This window comes from Camelus ferus, chromosome 7 (genome assembly GCF_009834535.1).
Source record: "Camelus ferus isolate YT-003-E chromosome 7, BCGSAC_Cfer_1.0, whole genome shotgun sequence".
NCBI classification, from domain to species: Eukaryota; Metazoa; Chordata; class Mammalia; order Artiodactyla; family Camelidae; genus Camelus; species Camelus ferus.
This window is the reverse complement of record NC_045702.1, coordinates 60,782,240-60,800,498: the sequence shown is the minus strand read 5'-3', so window position 1 is coordinate 60,800,498 and position 18,259 is coordinate 60,782,240. Positions and strand designations below refer to the sequence as shown.

The 18,259-nt window shown below is 37.5% G+C and overlaps 1 protein-coding gene across 6 annotated transcripts in view; it reads right to left on the bottom strand.

Annotated features, from left to right (window-relative positions):
* Positions 1 to 18,206, bottom strand: part of SGCE (sarcoglycan epsilon) — a 64,690-nt gene extending 46,484 nt beyond the window's left edge. The window contains exons 1-2 of one of the 6 annotated variants that reach the window (XM_032483986.1): positions 18,010 to 18,206; positions 2,222 to 2,329 (exon numbers count right to left, since the gene is read on the bottom strand). In XM_032483986.1, coding sequence (XP_032339877.1) covers positions 2,222 to 2,329; positions 18,010 to 18,118 — 217 coding nt within the window. In that variant the 5' untranslated portion in view covers positions 18,119 to 18,206. The remainder of the gene's footprint in view (positions 1 to 2,221; positions 2,330 to 18,009) is intronic. The other 5 variants (XM_032483984.1, XM_032483983.1, XM_032483985.1 and 2 more) reach the window with 5 other exon arrangements.
* Between the last annotated feature and the right edge of the window lie 53 nt (positions 18,207 to 18,259).

Genomic DNA, 18,259 nt, shown 5'->3' with positions numbered 1-18,259 from the left:
ATACAACCGCTGAAGTTATTTTACTATAGAAATGCTCTTAAAATATTTTGTGCTCTTTTGAAATTATTGAAAAGAGAAGACTGAGATTCATGGCCAAGAATATTTCAAAAAACATTTAATATCTAAGATAGCATTTTAAATGGCCTTGCTATATAAGCCACTAGAAACAATTCTCTTCATACAGTTGATGAAATGTATCACTCTGTATGAGATATTTTAATAATGCAGAACTATAATGATAGGATTTAAATTGGATGAGGAGACCAGGCAGGGAAAAGAAGCCAAAGGATGAGTTCAAGAGAAACTGAGGCAACAAGAGAACATGGTAACCTGAAATGATTACCTCAGTAGATTCAAGATGTATTACTGATCATTTCTATTTTGAGAGCTATATGTATTGCTCAGGATCCAAGGAGAAAATCACTTTGAGGTCCAGTGGGAATCTGAACTAGGGAGAGACAAGTGTCTCTTGGAGAGCCTAGAGAAAGCTGTTAAAGACTTGGAGCTGTGCATTTCACTAAGAACAGCACCATAGTAGATGACTCCACTGGGCTTAACCACTGGTTAGAGAGAACCTTTATGGAAAACCAAATAGGAAATGGAGGGACGTGCTCAAAGAGGACAGAGGTCTAGGAACTAAAGGTAAGGAGAAGACCGAAGAAAAGGGAAAGAATGGCTGCAGTTTAGTGCAAAATGGTGTGACGTCCAGAGGAAGAGTCTTTAGTGATCTTATGTGAGGCTGCAGGAATCAGGGCAGGTCCCAAATCCTTGGGAGATGACAGAACAGAAGTACATTGCAGATGGTAACTCTGAGGGCCATCTGGGGCCATAACCAGAAAGATTAGAAAACAGGAAGAGTGGATGTGCCAAAGAAGCTGAAAGCCCTCAGCCTGATTAAAGAACCAGCCAGATGAGGTAGGCAGGGGTGATTCTCCTGAAGGAACTCGTAAGAATATCTGAGGAACCTTGAGAAAGGACTACAGAATGATGGGCTTAGAGCCTAGAACAAGTGCGTCAAAAATTTTTGTGTTCTTTTCTTGGGAAGTCATTGTTATAAAACTTCATTTTCTTAAAAATATTAGTGATGAAAATTCCTTAAAAATGCAATGATGTTTGTGGGTTTGTTTCAAAGACAGCAGAGTAGAAGGGATGTCGGTCTTGATCCTATTGTGAAACAGATCTGGGAGCAGAAGATTCCAGCTGACGAATAATTTGGTGCTAGCTGGAAAAAATTTAGTGACTCCAACTCAGGAATGTATGAAGAAAATGAGGTAAGCAAGGAATCACTCCTAGAAGGGACCTAGAAAGTTTTATCTGGCAATGAAGCCATTTTAGCACATCAAATTACTGTTCTTTCAAAAATATTTTTCAACTGCTATTATTTTTATGGACACTTTGGTTACCTCAAAGTTATAGAAATTAGGTTACTATTCTGCTAATGCTCATGACCACATACAGCCAAAATTGTGTACGTTGGGGATGGGGCAGTTAAGAGGGATTGTAAAGACAAATAATCCAGAAATATTAAGTGAAAGTTCATGATGATAATTGATATTTTTAAAACAACTAATCTTTCGGTTATTAAGTTTTTTTCTGCCTGATGAAATGCATTATTTCAAGGGTCCTGACACATTGCTAATGGACACATTAAAGATAGGGAAGAAAAATTTAGAAGGACAATCAATCATTCAAGGGTCAGGTCATCTTTCAATTGAAAATGAGTGCCATTAATTATCTAATAGCAAAACATATCAATTTGGTTTTGCAACAAAAATCATTCAAAAAATCATCCACAATTAGCCAAAATATTTTATGACCATCTTCCTAAGGTTATGTAAAAACTGTTTTTAAATGATTTATGTTAAATGTACTTCTTAATGTTTTTCAATATTACAAGCAAATTGTTATAATAACCACACTGGGACAATTTTTTTAAGTGGCAAGCTAGTGACTGGATAAGGGCAACGACAGGTTAAAAACGAGAATTATTTTTTAGTTAAAAAAAGAGGCAAAACTACAGCAAAGAAAAACACCTGGAAAATAATGAATTAAGAACATGGAAGATCAGAAGTTTTAGAAGATTAGGAAAACAAAATTTGATTTTTTTTCAGATTGACTTATCAAAAAATCCACACACACAACTGAAAAAGCAAAAGGAATACTGGAAGCGAACATTTAATTGACTCCCCCAAAGGGAGTTAGAGTTACAACCTAAACTCACCATCTTTCTTCCCAGCAGTCATTTTTCTGCTGATAATAAAATTGTTGGCCTGTTTGGTCTTCCAGTTAACTGTTCCATTTATGCCATCAGCACAGCTTAATAATAAAGCTTTTCAGAATAAAACAAATGCACAAAAAACGAAATTAATGTCAAATTAAATGACTATCGCAGATCACCTACTACATTAACTGGGATCAGTTCAGATTCCTTCCAGCCAAGCTAGCCTGTTTAATTACATTCAATAAATATTTGTTGCATGTCAATACAAGGAATATATGGGGATATAAGGTAAACAGGACACAGTTCCTGCCCTCTAAGGAGCTTACAATCTTAGGGATTGATAATTCATGTACAGAAAAAGATATATGTAAAATATAAAATAGTGTATTTATAATAATTAAACATATACACCCAATGGTAGAAGATATAATGCTACAATAACACAGAGGGGAAGCAATTTTCCCCAGCTAGGAATGTGATAAGTTCAGTGTCTTTTAAATTCACAGTTGAGTTTTGGAAACATTACACTGGCAGCAAGGAACAGAACTAGGGTTAGGAGATACTAAATAGGGGGCTATCTCTGGAGTATAGGGTATCATTCAGCCCATAAATCAGGGGTTGAAGCAAAAGAAAAGTAAAAGTTGGGCCAGCTACAAGACAATACTGACAATACTTTTCTAATTACTGCATGTGGGCTAAAAAAATAATCAACAATGGCTTTGAATTTCTGATCCAGAATGACACAGAACAGTGATATATTAGGAACCCCCAAAAGAGTCCATTCCAGAAGAAAGATGATAAATTTAATATTAGATACATTACATTTGGGGTACCAGCTGGATATCCACATGAAACCATCTAAAAGGAAGATGGAAATATAGCTCTGGTTCATAAGAGAATCTAAGGCAGGCTTCAGATGCAGATTTGAAGTTCATACCCAGAGAAATGATTGTGGAAGCCAAAGCCCCAGTCCATTTCCTTAAAGAGATCATGCTTTCGGGGAGCATGCATTAGACTCTCAGGTACAAAATGATCTGGAGAAGATACACATTCATATTCTTGACCATCACACAAACTACTAATCTTACTGCTTACTCTCCCATTTTTGATCCTTCACCTTCCAGGCGTATTATCTGGGTACCATTTCCCTAACTACAACACTGGGTCTCCATCTCATTCTCCCTTCCTCTAGCCACTTCAGGTATGCTCCCTTTGGGTTCACCTCAATCCAGAAATTCTCCAGAGTATACCACATAGTTTTTTCCTGGGTCTTGGAGCTGAAATATAGCAAGAAGGAAAACACAAAAGTGGGTGGAACAACAAAGACAGGAAAACATGTTAATAAATACATTTAAATAGCCAAAGCAGAGAAATAAGAGACATGGCAGTCAGAAGTGTTGGACAACAGAGCCTAAAGTGTCTCATATATATATACATATGTCATATATATATATATATATCTCATATATATGTCAGTGGAAGTGATGTCAAAAGAGAGAGTGTGATCAACATCTTCACTTACTGCAAAAAAGGTCAAAGAGAATGAGAGCTTAGAAAAGATTGTTAGATGTGAAAAGTGAGAAGTTTCTGTGACTCCTTGAAAGTGAAGTTCCAATAAAGTGATAAGAGTATATGTCAGACAGCAAAAGGTCAAGATGTAGATGCAAGAAGTACAGTTAATCTTTCAAGAACATTGGCCAGAATTGTGACACAAAGAGATAAAATGATATGGCAGACTGATGAGTAGCAAGTGGAGAGAAAGGTTGGTTATTTTAGTGTGGGGAAACAGATTTGGTTTATAAGCCAAGGAAAAGGCATAAGAAGAGAGAAAGAGACTAAATATAAAGAAAAGGAGCACAGCTGATGAGACACAATCCCAGAAAAACTACAATGAGTGGGCCCAAGCATATACAAGTAAATACTTCATGAGTCAGAAAGTAAGGACAGGTGAAGACAGAAACATTTGTTGGGATACATGAAACTTAATGTTGAAAGGGCTACTCACCCTAGTGAATCAGAGATGAAATGCTTATTTCCTTTTCAAACTGAATTTTGAGTAAAATTCTAAACTTAAACTAAATTATGAGAAATACTAAGTCCCCTTCCAAAATGTGAAAAAATATAATTCAGAACCCAAGTTATTAAAAACAAATAAACAAGCAAATAAAGCCTCAGGATCATTTCAGTGATACCTGGGAGTGGAAATCAAAGGCCCTACCACCCCAAGCAAATAAATGACTTGGTTGGTAATCAATTTTTAAAAGTAAACTTAAATATACTACTTTTATGTCTATTAAAATACCAGTCTTATTGATGATTCACCTAATAAATGGTTGATTCACTTGAGAACTGAAATTATATGCTTTTAAATTCTAGCTGGAAAATACAGTAGTCATTTCCTAAATAATTTAAGCTAACATAGGATCAAAAATGTTCCTGGTCTCTTACAGCAAAATACCCCATCCTCCAGGTTTCTCCTAAATGCTGGATTCCAAAGACAACATTCTGATTATATATGTAAGAATCACTCAGGCAGTTCTCTGAAAACACATATTCACAAACCCCCAAAAAAACATAATAAAAAACTTAAAACACATATTCATGACTCCACAATGGACAATCTAGATAGGTGCGTTATACAGTTTCATCAGGTGATTCTCATACACAAATATGAACTCCAGAAGACCAACAGAAGACCTCCAGAACCCAAGGTATATGGGATATTCAACTGAATCACATCACGTGTGTCAAATGTAGGGCAGACCTTATGACAGAAAACCTCACCCACTCCTACCTCCAACAGACCCACTGGTGCAGCCTTTCTGCAAGAATATGTAAGTCTCTGCTGGACAGTGGGAAATCCCAACCTAGAAAGACAGGAAGCAGGTAGCCAAATTCTTCTCCATAACTTTTCAAAGAATAATGTATATATGCAAACCTGACAAGTAATATTTACATTTAAATCCACTACATTGCCTGGTCCTGAAAAAGGTGATTTCATGTAGATTGTCTAGTTCAATCCTTATAAAACCAAACCACCCTATTCACGTGTCTGAAGATTACAGAGGCTTGATGCTACAGCAGAATGGAGTAAATCCTGCAGGCAAGTAGGCATTCTTTAGAATTCTCCACTTTACCACGGACTGAGGAGCTTCCATAAAGAAAGAATGGTCTGAGTGTCCAGACAGCACCCCTTTTGTTCCTTTATTCTAGCCCAGTGGTTCTCAGACTATGTTGAGCATAAGAATTATTGTTCAGAGTTATAAACACAAAACTGTATGTACTGTACTTCATGGGTGATTTAAAGGATTTACTAGAATAATTTAAGTCTACAGAATTTTATGTCTTACACTCTGGCTTTTAGAACCTCACTAACCCAGCATAAGATCTAATGCTACTGCACGCCCTTACCAAAGAACCACCATATCATTGCTCATACTTTCTAGATCTGATATAAGGGTGGTCTAGTTGGCTTCTACAGACAAATTTCAATATTCAAAAGTCAAATCTGATTGGTGCCTCAATTGTTAAAAACTAAGCAGGGCAAAATAGTTTAAACACATCCCACATATATAGCTCTGTTTTAAGGTTGGCAATGCTTTGAGTATATCCATTTATTTAAATTTCATACTGATCCATCCTACTAAAGTCCTACTTGACCACAGAAGACCACAGTCGAATGAATCTAGATAAAAAGACAACTTTTTATGGCTCCACTCACCAGACAATGTCAATAAAGGCACAACGTAACACCACAGATAATGTGTCTGCTTAAACATTCAAGCCCCACATCTTGAGGAAGAAATCTAAAAAACATGGATATAACTGTTTGTGTGCCCAAGATCATGGATCCACTCAACTAACTTCTTGTATAGAAAATCTGTACAATGTAATCTGTACAATGTGTAGTAATCTGTACAGTGACAAATGCAGAATACTCACTGGAAAAAGCTAGTATTTTAAAGTTTGATTTTCATTAGAATTTTTTATATGAGAACAAAGTTCCTTAGGATGGGAAAATTGACTCAATTTTAAAAATATTTATTCTATACATAACTTTTCAAGATTAAATCTAGTGTGTGAAAAAAAGACACGTCAACCTGTATAGACTGGTTCTTGGACTCTTTCCAAAGATAATGGACCATCCTCAGAAATCTTGAAAGGAAATCCACTGTGCTCACTGGGCTCGTGATAATCTATCTACAGTTGTACCTGGATGTGAGTTTTGCTCTAATTCATAACCACAAAAGCAAAGAATAACAGCACCTTGTGTTTACAGAGCCCAAATTAAGACGACATTCATAGAATTAGCTAGCATAGCAAGGTATACAATTTAACCAGTTCCTCAGTGCTTCCTCTCAAAAATCGTCAAAGCCTGAGTTAATTCAATGGTGGCTGGCATGCCCTTAAATTCCCTAGAAACCATTCAATACTTAAAGTTTGTCTTAAGATTCCATGATTCATCCAGAGTCTTGTAGCAGCATGACGACATGTCATCTGGCCTGGGGCAAACACTCTCTGAAGAGACATTACTCTTTCCCAAATCTGAATAATTTGCTGATTCGGGGAGGAGGGGGTTGCTATTTAATAAAAGCAGTTGAAGAGCTGTGAATAGTGACTGATCACTGATGAGCTAATCGGAATGTCAAGAGATAGAAATAATAAATAATAACTTAGTCTGACATCACTGTCCAAGTAAACAGCAGGACATGCCAAATAAAATTTAATCTGATTAACACATTCAACTTAGAACTAAACTGTTGCCTTTCTCTGTCCACTGTTTCATCTGTCTCTTTTCCTACCTTACTCAAAGGGGACACAGACTTTGTTTTCATAAACCGGACAGAAGACTCATGTCCTCTACATCTCTTCCCTTCTCACCACCCTCCATGTCATTATGTTGCTCCTTTGCCTTCTACATTTTTTTGGCTGCCTGCAAGTCACTGTCATCTGCTCACCAATGCTACCCTCAAATGGTTACATGGGAAAGCAATTTGTAAACTATGTATTTCTAATGTAATCTGAGGTGTTATTATTATTACTAGTAGGTCAATATTATTATTATTACTAGTAGGTTCTCTTCAACTTCTTTTTCTTTCTAGAAAAAGATAAGTTTCCTCTAACTGCCAGATTAGAAGTAGCTAGCAATGAGGCAACACCCATGGAAATTAGTCCTATGTATTATGTACACACATACACACACACACACACACACACACACACACACACACACAAACACACAATTGTTAAAAAGAGGAAAGCTAAAAGGTTAGTTGGAACCCATGGTAAAAAAAAAATGGCTTTACTGAGGAGGACTGTCCAGCCCAACCTGGAAGGGAGTCAGGGAAAGATATTCTTGAGAGAAGTGTAACAGCAAGACTTTAAACCATGACCATGAATGCCAGAATAAGAAGTCTCTAAACTTCATTAAAACAAAAGAGCCTGGCAGGGTAGAACATAAATAATTATTTATGTTAAAATTATTATAATTTTATAATTTTACCACAAGTTAGGTAAGATTTTACACTTGAGAGTGAAATAAAAATTGGAGTAGGTGGTATTTAAATCGGAGTTTCTGGAGGCAGGCTACTGGGGTTCAAAATCCAAGCTTTTGTCCACTGGGCAAGTTACTCAATGTCTCTGTACCTCAGTCTCCTCATTTGGTAGTGACAGAATGTTGCCCACTTCATAGAGACACTGTGAATATTAAATGAGATAATGCACTTAAAACCCTTAGAAGAGTGCTTACCACATACTGATGTTCTCAAAAAATAGAGCTATTATTATACTGAATCTTCAATTAATATGAAGGAAATTTTAGATTTCTTTAAATGTAATTTTTTTAGAAAATAGATGTTCAAATGAAAAAAACACTGTCACTACGGTTGGCATTATAGAATACAGCACTCTTTTTTTTTTCTTCACGGTCATGAGATAAATGAAAAATGATATTTCTATGGCAGAGTGAAGTAAAGGCTAAAGGCTGCTCACCAGAGGCTCCAACCACCCCAAACTCCACATGGCCTCCCAGGGGGCTGAGAAGGTGACATCTTAGCAAGTCTTCTTTCCCAGCACTGGCCAAGGCAGGCATACTGGTTAAGAGCTGCAGTTTAACCCTTTTGAGGAAAACCAGATGTAATAAGAAGCAAGTTGTACTGATATTTGTACTCTCTGGCTCTCAGAAACTCTTAGGTATTTATTCTGAGGAAATCATGTAACAAAAGCAAAAACTGTATGGGCAGAAGATTCAACTTTGTATTATACATATCAAAATTGGAGGAAAAATTAAATGTCCAATAAAAGAAGTATGGGTTTAATAAAAATAGTTCATGGAAAAGGGAAGGTTATCTATTTGTCTTTGTAGTTTTACTCCTTTGCTCAAATAGCCCAACTAAAGGATGTACTGGGTTTTCACTGCCTGGAAACAGTACTCTCTGTATTCTATCTCAGAAATACTAGGTGAATAAGGAGCACCAGTGGGACCCTTAAAAAATAGGATACATAATATAAGTAGAAGTTATATGCACCATTACAATTTAATGTCTTCATCTGCAAAATGTTGGACTGTTTTGAAATTAATAAAATTAGTGAAAGGTAGAATACAAAATAGTACAGAGACTGTGAAATCTAGCAGAATAGTTTAATCTAGTGGGGAAGGATTAAAAGGCAAAGCAGTAAGAGCTACCGGGTTAGGGAAGGAAAACTGCAGAAAAAATTCTGTTCCAGATAAAATACATAATAATCATGTAATAATGGGTATTAACTTGAAACTGTCATTAATTTTCTTTATTATAGAAGCCATACATTTTCACTGTAATACATTCAAATATATTGTACCCCAGAAGAGTGTACAATATAAAAGCTCCCTCTCACATTATCTATTGTCGTCCCTCCAATGCCACCGCCGAGGGTATTCAGTCTTAATAGTCTGCATCTTCCCGTATTCTATGCACACAAACATGTTTGTACACATACACATATGAACACACATACACCACGCTCTTCTTTACATGTGATCACGCTTTTTTCCCTTAGCATGCATCTTGAACATGTTTATATGGTATCACATTTTAAGAATGCTTTGCTTTATACTGTGTGGGTCAATCATAATTTATCATCACCTCGTACGTACTCAGCCTGTCCAAACGAGGACTCCTGATCTTCCCATAAAGTCTGGTCCTCCTCCGGCATCCCGAGAACGGCACCAACGGTCACCCCCATGAATATGACGGAAAGCTAGAAATCATCCTTGACATCTCCTCCTGCACCCCAAATTCAATCCATGACCCACTCCTGTTGCTGTTTACCCCTCAAACTGTCCCTCTGAGCTTCATCTCCCCATTGCGACCCCAGCCCAGGAAGTCACCACCTCTGTTCCGGGGTACTAGAGTAGCCTTGGCACTGCTGCAGCAGTCTGTTCAGACCCTTCCAATCCTTCCATCACAAAGCAGTCAAAGTGCTCTTTTTGAAATGCAAATCTGATCTTGTCCTGCTTAAACCCCTCCAAAGACTTCCCGTAGGTTTTAGGATGAAGATTACACTCTTTCAGGCAGTCTAACAGGTCCTGCAAAATTTGCTCCCTGACCTCCTATCTAGCCTCCTTTCACATTGTGCTCCCTCTTCTCTCTCGGCTCCAACCTCACTGGACTCTTTCCAGCACCCTCTATTTGCCAGGGCATCCTGCCCCAGGCCCTCTATAAAGCTCTTCCTTTTACCTCAAATATACCTTTCCTCTTCACCTCACTAATAGTTACTCATCCTTCGGATCCAAGTACCTTTGCAGAAAAGCCTTCCTTAATCCTCCGGTCTGGCCAAATCCCTGACTTAGAAATTCTAGTAGTGTTTGTAGCACTTATTAAGGGCACATTCATATGTGTGATTAATTGATTAATCTTTGTCAAACCACAAGCGTAGAAGTTCCCTACAGCTGGGACAGTGTTTTTACCAGCATCTAACACGGAGACTCAAAACCAGTCAATACTCAAAAAATAAATGAGTAAAAGAAATATTAGTTAGTAAGATGACCACTATTTTTTTTCCAGCTTTTCACTGTCACAATTAATATTATAACATATATCCTTATACTTTTACCTTTCATCATTTAAATGAGTATATTTGTAAGCTAAATTCCTAGAAGTAAAACGGCTAGATAAAAAATAAAGCACACTGAAAATTTTGATATGCACATGCAGTAACCTGTTCTGCTTCCACTTCCGCAGCAGTTGCCTTCGATCGGAATCAACTCCATATAACTATAGAAAATAAAATGTTAAAGGTGCTACATTGATTAACTATTTCATAGGAGAGAAAAATCAGTGTCATTTTTACTGCACAGCAAGAAACACCAATTTGTTAAGACAAAAAAAAATCCTTAGGGCTCATTATTTTCTCTTCTGGGTTAGGGAAGGAAAACTGCAGGAAAATATTCTGTTCAAGATAAAATACATAATAATCATGTAATAATGGGTATTAACTTGAAACTGTCATTAATTTTATTATAAAACCCATACATTTTCACTGTAATACATTCAAATAGTGTAACCAGGAGGGTGTAAAAAATAAAAGCTCTCTCTCACATTATCTATTGTCGTCCCTCCAATGCCACTGCCGAGGGTATTTAGTCTTAATAGTCTTTACATCTTCCCATAATCTACGCATACACAAACATGTTTGTACACATACACATATGAATACACCACGCTCTTCTTTACATGTGAAACATCCTAGGAAAAAAGATCAACTTTACTTCTATGCCTGTTGCAAAAGAAATCAGGAACTAAAATATTTCACTTTAACTGCTATAGGAAAATTAACTGTGGTCTCTTCTTTCAAATTCACAGTGAACTCCAAATCTCCATAATAATCAAAGTGGTGACCAGATGAATGAATGAAAAGCAAAAGAATGGGAAAGAATTTACACCGGAGTTGCCTAACTCCTAAACATTTTTGAAATGAACGGCTTCATTTGTTAGAAAAGAAGTCTACCTTCCATGTCACAACATATGCCGTGGCGATACCCGTGGTCCAGAATGCCAAAAAGCTATTTCTAAAAATCTGATTAGTCTGAGGCAATTAGGTAGAAAATGAGATGTGCTAAAGATGAGTGCTTTTTAAGTGATAAAACACATTTAAACCACTATTACATAAGAATTCTTAGATGAGGATACAAAAAAACAAAAATTCTACCATAGTGACCCAAGAAGAAAACTACACTTGAGCTTTACTAACATGTTGATTTTTTCAAGAATACAATTAATAAGCATGCCAGTAACTCGTACTTCAAGGCTACCTATTTACTCCCTAAGATTAACTTTCTGAAGTTTAAAATTTAAACATTGGGAGTTATTTACTTCTCAAACCCAGAAACAGGAGCAAGTATTGCATTCAAGGAATTGCAAGTAGCCGCCTGCAGATCAGGTGAGCGATCGTTGACAAGCCAGAAGCTCATCTTTGAGCATTTCTCTCTCGGAAATATGAGCTCAGCTCAGGAATGCCTGTGGCATCTTCAACAACTGGGAACCCAGCCATCACAAGTAGCCCGGTACTTTATTACAATCCCACAAAAGTGCATGACACTTTTATGAAAGATAGAGAAAATAAGCAGAGGAGAAACTTGCTCAACATTAAAAATACACCTCACACAGTCAGAGTTAGAATGACCATATTTCTGAGCTAACAATGAGTGGAGGAGGAAGTTCTGCATATGGGGAGATGAAGCAGGAAAAAGTTGGTTTAAAAAGATAATTGAAGAATATTGTCTTCTTTCTTCACATCTCTCATCAGAGTCCCCTTAGTTTCTAAGGGTCAGAGGCATAAAAATAGTTTCTGTGGAGTCAGATGTGTTACGGGTTATCACTTCTTAGAAGTGGGGTTCTGTGTGCATACTCCACAAATTAATTTTGAGCAATCACATTTTCAAAGTTAGAGACGGTAATCAAAACAAACAATCAATAGGCAGATGGAGAGAGGAAAGAAAAATCTGCCCCAACACACGTTTCAGACACTAAGACCGTGCCACTGAGGCAGTCAGAAACCAGCCTAACTTGAAGTGAACAGAAGTTAAAAGAGTACACGGTCAGCAGTTACTTTTGATTGAAAGGTTTTATCTTCTATTGAAAAACTAAAAATTGTAACGCTAAGGATTACAAGGACATAGAAGTGGGGGCGGGGGGCAGGTACTGGAGAAGGGCGAATAGCTCACATTCCCCCTGTGGGTAAGAGGCTCCAGCAGCCTAGGACTGAGCTGTCCTGGACCAGCAGCTGAGGGGGTCTGCTCCTCCTGAACCCAGGGTGCCCCCAGTATCTGCAGCCACTCTGCCTGAGAAGCCTGTTCTCGGCGAGCAAGAAATCCCAGGAAAGGAACAACTCTAGGAAGCAAGATAACGCCAGGATACTTTGCAGGGGAAAAAAAAAAACTTTACTTCTCAGATTCTCATGTTTGAAACGGAATGAGAAGGGAGGAAAGAATGTGTTAAAACTGTCCTCTTGTGAGCTATTTTCAAGTTGTAAGAAAATCAACCTGCAACAAACACACAGGACTATTCTTTTTGGACAGTTTATCAGAAAAAAATAAAATGTTTCCATCACAAGTATCTTTGCTGTCCTACACTAAAATGTTATCATGGCCTTCAAATTAAAGTCATTGCAATAAAGGTGAATATCCTGATACTTTAAAAGAATAGACCAAGTAAAGGTATAAAGTTGATTTCCTTGCTGAGCTGCACAGTTAGAAATGTCTCAAGTTAAAATCCATCTCTACCTTTCACCCAGTGAAGCTTTCTGAAGCAAACAGAAGAGAGTTTATGTCTACTTTTAGCCTTCAAGCTAAATATTTCCAGACCCTTTGAGGATACCTCCTATGACAGGTTTGCCAGACCCCTCACCATCCCCATGGACTGTTCTGGAAGTTGTCTAATTTGTCAATATCTCTCTTTAAATATGACAGCCAGAAATGAACACAATACTACAGATGTGGTTAATTAGAGCAGGGTACTATTAATTTTTTGTGACATATGGACACTACTATTACCGGAGTCTAAATTTGTTTTTTTTTTTTACAGTCATATCATGCTGCTGGTTCATATTAACTGTCTTTTTCCTCAGAAATTGCCACCATATAGAGTCACCTCTTTCCTTACACATCAATGAATAATGATGCATTTACTGCTATAAAATATCTTTTAAATTGGCACTGCAGCCTACTTAAACACTGTTAACTCTAAATTCTGTCATCTATTTGTAACAGTTGTCCCTTTTCCAAGTCATCCATGGATTTTAAAGCAACCATCTTAGATCTACATCCAAGTTATTCATAAAAATGTTGAAGCAGAGAAGACCCAGGTCTTGTGATCCTTCAGCAAGGACCACTTCCTGACCTAAAGCCTGTAACCCACACACCTGGCGGGTGCTGGTGCAGCCTGCCTCAGGATCACAAAGCAATCCTGCTAGTCAACACAGCATCTCATACACAAGAGCATCCTAAAGCCTTGACAAATGCTTCACAGAAAGCAAGATTCACTTATCTTTCAAAACAAAGTGTAAAAAAACTACATGTATTAAAATTACAGTCATGTAAAAATATATATGCACACAGAACAAAGATTAGAAGGGAAGGAACATCAATGGAAATGTTTGTTCTAGTGTCAGACTGTGGAAATTGTTTTTTATTCAATACTGTCTTTACTATAGTTACATTGTTTAAAAAATTGAAGACACCAGAATTTTGCTTAGAGAGAATTTTGCTTGGAAGCAGTTAATGTGAAATAACTTTAAGAGCACTGAGACTATCTGATTCTAACAACCTGAAAAGCCCAGAAGGAAAAATAGTCATTTGAAAAGACTTGTTGATCTTTAGAACCACTTTTTAATGTTTTGCATTGTTGCTTTTGACTTAATACTTCTAGAGATCAGGGAGATAGCAAACTGGAGAACTGGATCCTGAAGTTTACACAAAGTCTCATGTTATGCATGTGTGTGCACGCACGTGTCTGTCTCTCTGTCCATCTGTCTGTCCATCTGTCTGTCTATCTTTCTGTCATGTCTGTCTCTCCGTCTCTGCTGGAGAGGTTGAAAAGGATCGTGAGAAAAAAAAATTGTGTTAATATTTCTGTGAAGCTCTGGACTAAAAGAATCTCTAATGGACACAGAAACCCATATCATCTCTTCACCTAGAGTCCTTTTTCACACCAAGAGTAGGAAATAAGATAAACAGCAAAATTTAGACTTTGATGCTTAGAACTGAAGTAAGGGTAAGTTTTAAGAAAAGGAATCAGAGTAAGTGTGGACAGTTAGTAAAAAAGAAAAAGAAACAAAGTAGCTGATTATTTTGGAGAAAATGTGACCCATAAATACTGCACTTACTACGACTCCAGACGTTCTGAATATTTGTGAATTTTTTAACACGTCAGAGTTTCTTCACTGTTTCATCATTTTCTCTGGAGTATGGTTTTTTTAATCAGTTAAAACCAGTGCTAGAAACTGGGTATGTGTTACCTTTCTCTCTCATCAGTTTTCTCTGTTGCCGTCCCTTGCTAATTTTCAGTAACTGAGAGAAGAGAAAATTCCACTTTGCTTAGAAATACAATTTTTCCACTAGAATTAAAGCTAAATATAAGAGGTAAATCAACAGTTTTCAGATTTATGGCAAAACTCTTATAACAAATGGATAAAATGGTCAAGTACTAAGTCCAATTAATATTTGGCAACTGAAAATTTTACTTTACTTAGAAATAAATTTTTCCTACCATACTAAAAGTTAAGTCAAATGAATGTGGTAAATCAGCAGGTTCATAGAGCTATAGCAAATTGTCATTTAAAATAGGCAAAATGTCCAACTAGAAAGTCCAGTTATTATTTAACAAGTGAAATTCCACTTTGTTTCAAAAGACAATTTTCCCACCACCCTAGAAATTAAGCTAAATATATAAGGTAAATCAACAGCTTCATAGATACATGGTAACTTGTCTTAAATAAGTAAAAGTGTCCAATTAGAAACTCTATTATTTGACAAGTGAAAATACCACTTTGTTTTGAAATACAATTTTCCCACTACACTAGAAGTTAAATACAGGTGGTAAATCAACAGCTTCATAGATCCACAGAAAATTCTCATAAAAATTGGTTAAAATGTTCAAATACAATAGGCAGTTACAACTGATAAATAATGCACATTAGCACCTTTTTTGCTTTGTGGGAAATCTTGTCAAAACGGGTAAGAAACAGTCAACACTAGAAACAAATATCTAAGAAAATCCAAAATTCACTTATGATATTAAATGTCAAAAAAGTGTTTTAAAATTCTAGTCTGTTAATTTGAGGGATGGTTTTTTAATGTTGTTTTGTTGTTTTAGGTAACACAAAAATGTCATCTAAAGTATTTATCCATTAACATTGAATCTTTGTTTTTATTTCTAATGCTATTTTGTTGCTTTAGGTTAAAAAGTTCTATCAAAACTACTTATCTATTGATGTTTTTTCCTTAGGAAAATCTAAGCAAAGTAAAAATTATTTCACATGTATGTAGAGGAGTAAAAATGCAAGGAAATATACTAAATGATTACTATGTGCATGTTAGAATAATGAGATCAGAGGAAATTCTCAATTCTTCGGTTTTAAATGTTTATGTACTAACATTGTCCATTCAAAACTTTCATTAGAAAAAGGAATTAATATTATTTCCTTTAAAAAGAACCCTACAAATATAATGTTATTTTGATAGCTAAGGCTCCTCAGAAAGAAAATAATGGAGGAAATTAATTTGATCACATTTTTAATTTTTAGAAATTATGTGCAACTCTATGAAAAAAATATATTATTTAGGCACATATATATGCATAGAGAAAGTAGAGTTCATAAATGTTACTGGGGTTATCTCAGGATGAAGAGGTTACAGGTGATCTTGATTTTCTTCTCGATTTTTCTTCCAGTTCTCTGGAGTTTTTTCCTCTAAATTTTGTACAATGAATAGGAATTTTACTTTTATTATGATAAAGATAACACTAAAGCTATTCCAGTCCCTCCCCCCTGCCCCCAATCCTGGCTAACATTTTGAAATAAAAATTCAAATAGGTTCAAACTTGTTCAAACTTTAAGTCTTGGGATAGATTTTTAAGCCTGAATTTTCTCTATCACCTATGCTGTTTTCTTAATCTCACTTCATTCAGTTAACAAACAACTAGATGAAGTAATTTTCCTGAATTTAAAAAAATGCTAAGAATTTGACAGTCCGACGGTTACTAGAACAGTTCTCTAGCTAACATAAGAAATTCTGAAATTATTCTATCTTGCAGAAAAGGGTGAACATTCTAAACATTAAAAGGCACTAGGCACTTCTAAAGAGTATATTGTGTTCACCCAACTTCCTAGAAAAATACCTTTCAGTGTTGGAAATCTGCACTTCATGTATCTAATGGTCAACACTTTATTTCTGACAAAAAGTAGAATCTCAGTAAATGTGCTACAGTCTTGTTTATTCCTAGAAAGGCTCGCGTTAAGTGCGATCCCTGCCACCCTGTCATCTACAATGGGTCAAATTCTTATTTATCCTCTCTATATAAAATAATCTGTAGCAATGTTACCTAACTATGCTCAATTTTAGCCTTCAAATACAAATGTGTCCCAACTGTGTTTCATGAATCTCACTCAGCTGTAGACAATTGGTTTTTCACTTTAACCTAAACTTCTTTTACTAAGATCATCAACAGATTGTCCGTTTTCTCAGTGCCTAACACTTTGTGGCGCTTAAATTGAAATCCACGCTACGACTTTTTTTTTAGCATCCTTTCTCATCATTATTTTAGTCTTATAACTCATTGCAATTTTCTCTAACCTAAAATGTATGTTCATACGTTTAAATATGCACAAACATTTGTGACCGAATCTCGGCAACACGCTTCAAGGATTAAACGTGCGGTTACGGTAACTAAATGTTTTCATTCACCCTACAAGATTTAGAAAAATGTAACGTTGAAGGGAGAGCTAGGTCTCTGCGTAAACCTCGTAATCACCACCAAAAGGCCGTAGCTGGGAGCCTCCAAAGCCCGCCAGATACATAGAAGGCATCCACAGCTGTTTTTAATTGTTTTTGCTTTCTCAAAATTGTGCACATGGTGGGGCAAACCGTTCTGTTTTGGCGCCTCTGGCCCCTAGCCGGGGTTAACCCTGACTTGAACGCCTTGTTTAGCTCCTAGCATTTCATGATTCCGTTTCCCTACTCCGTAAAACCTAAGAAAAACGAGATTTCCGCCGCTAAGAAATTCGCTTAGGAAGAGAGGAGAATTAGGCGTTTCAAATACACATTTTTGTGTTCTCTCCAGATGGGATTCAAGAAAAGGAGAAAAAGATTTTGTTTGTGTAGAGGGGGGCGCAGCCTGACACCCATTTCCTACAGCTCGCCTCTGAGCCGCAGAGGCCCACTCACGGGATAACGCCCCCCCACCCAAATGGGCAAGACCCCCCAGCTCTTTGCTGCAGGGATCGGGAGATGTCCACCCAGGGCTGGCGTGGGGTTGGGGGTGGGAATGGAAACTGGAGATGGAATTTCGGCGCCTCTGGGCAGGGAGGGGCCCGCGGGGGCGCGGAAGAAAAAGGCCAGGGGTCAAGCCTCGTAAGAGACGCAAAGGCCCGGGAAGTGGAGTGCGGGGCGTCCTGGAGGAGGGGTGCATTGAGGACTCCGCAGCAAGAGGGGCTGACGCCCAGAAAATGCGCCCGGGTACCCAAAACCCGGGCGGGGGATGGGGAGGCGGCGGCCTGTTGGCCCCAGGACCTCCCGTCGCGCGCAGCCCACTAACCTGTCAGTAAGAAGGTGCCAGTGGTCGCGGGGCTCATCTTGCGTGTCCCCCGACCCTGTCCCGTCCAAGCACAAGGGTCTCCCAGCTCCCACCAATGGGGCAATTGCATTCTTGGCCTGGCTAGGCCGGCCGTCCTCGATTCTCCCCTCCCCTCCCTTTCTTCTTTCCTCCCAGCTTGGCCAGTTCAGCATCAGCATCCTGCACCCCCTTCTTAATCCCGTACTCCCTCTAGCGGCGGGCCACTGTAGCG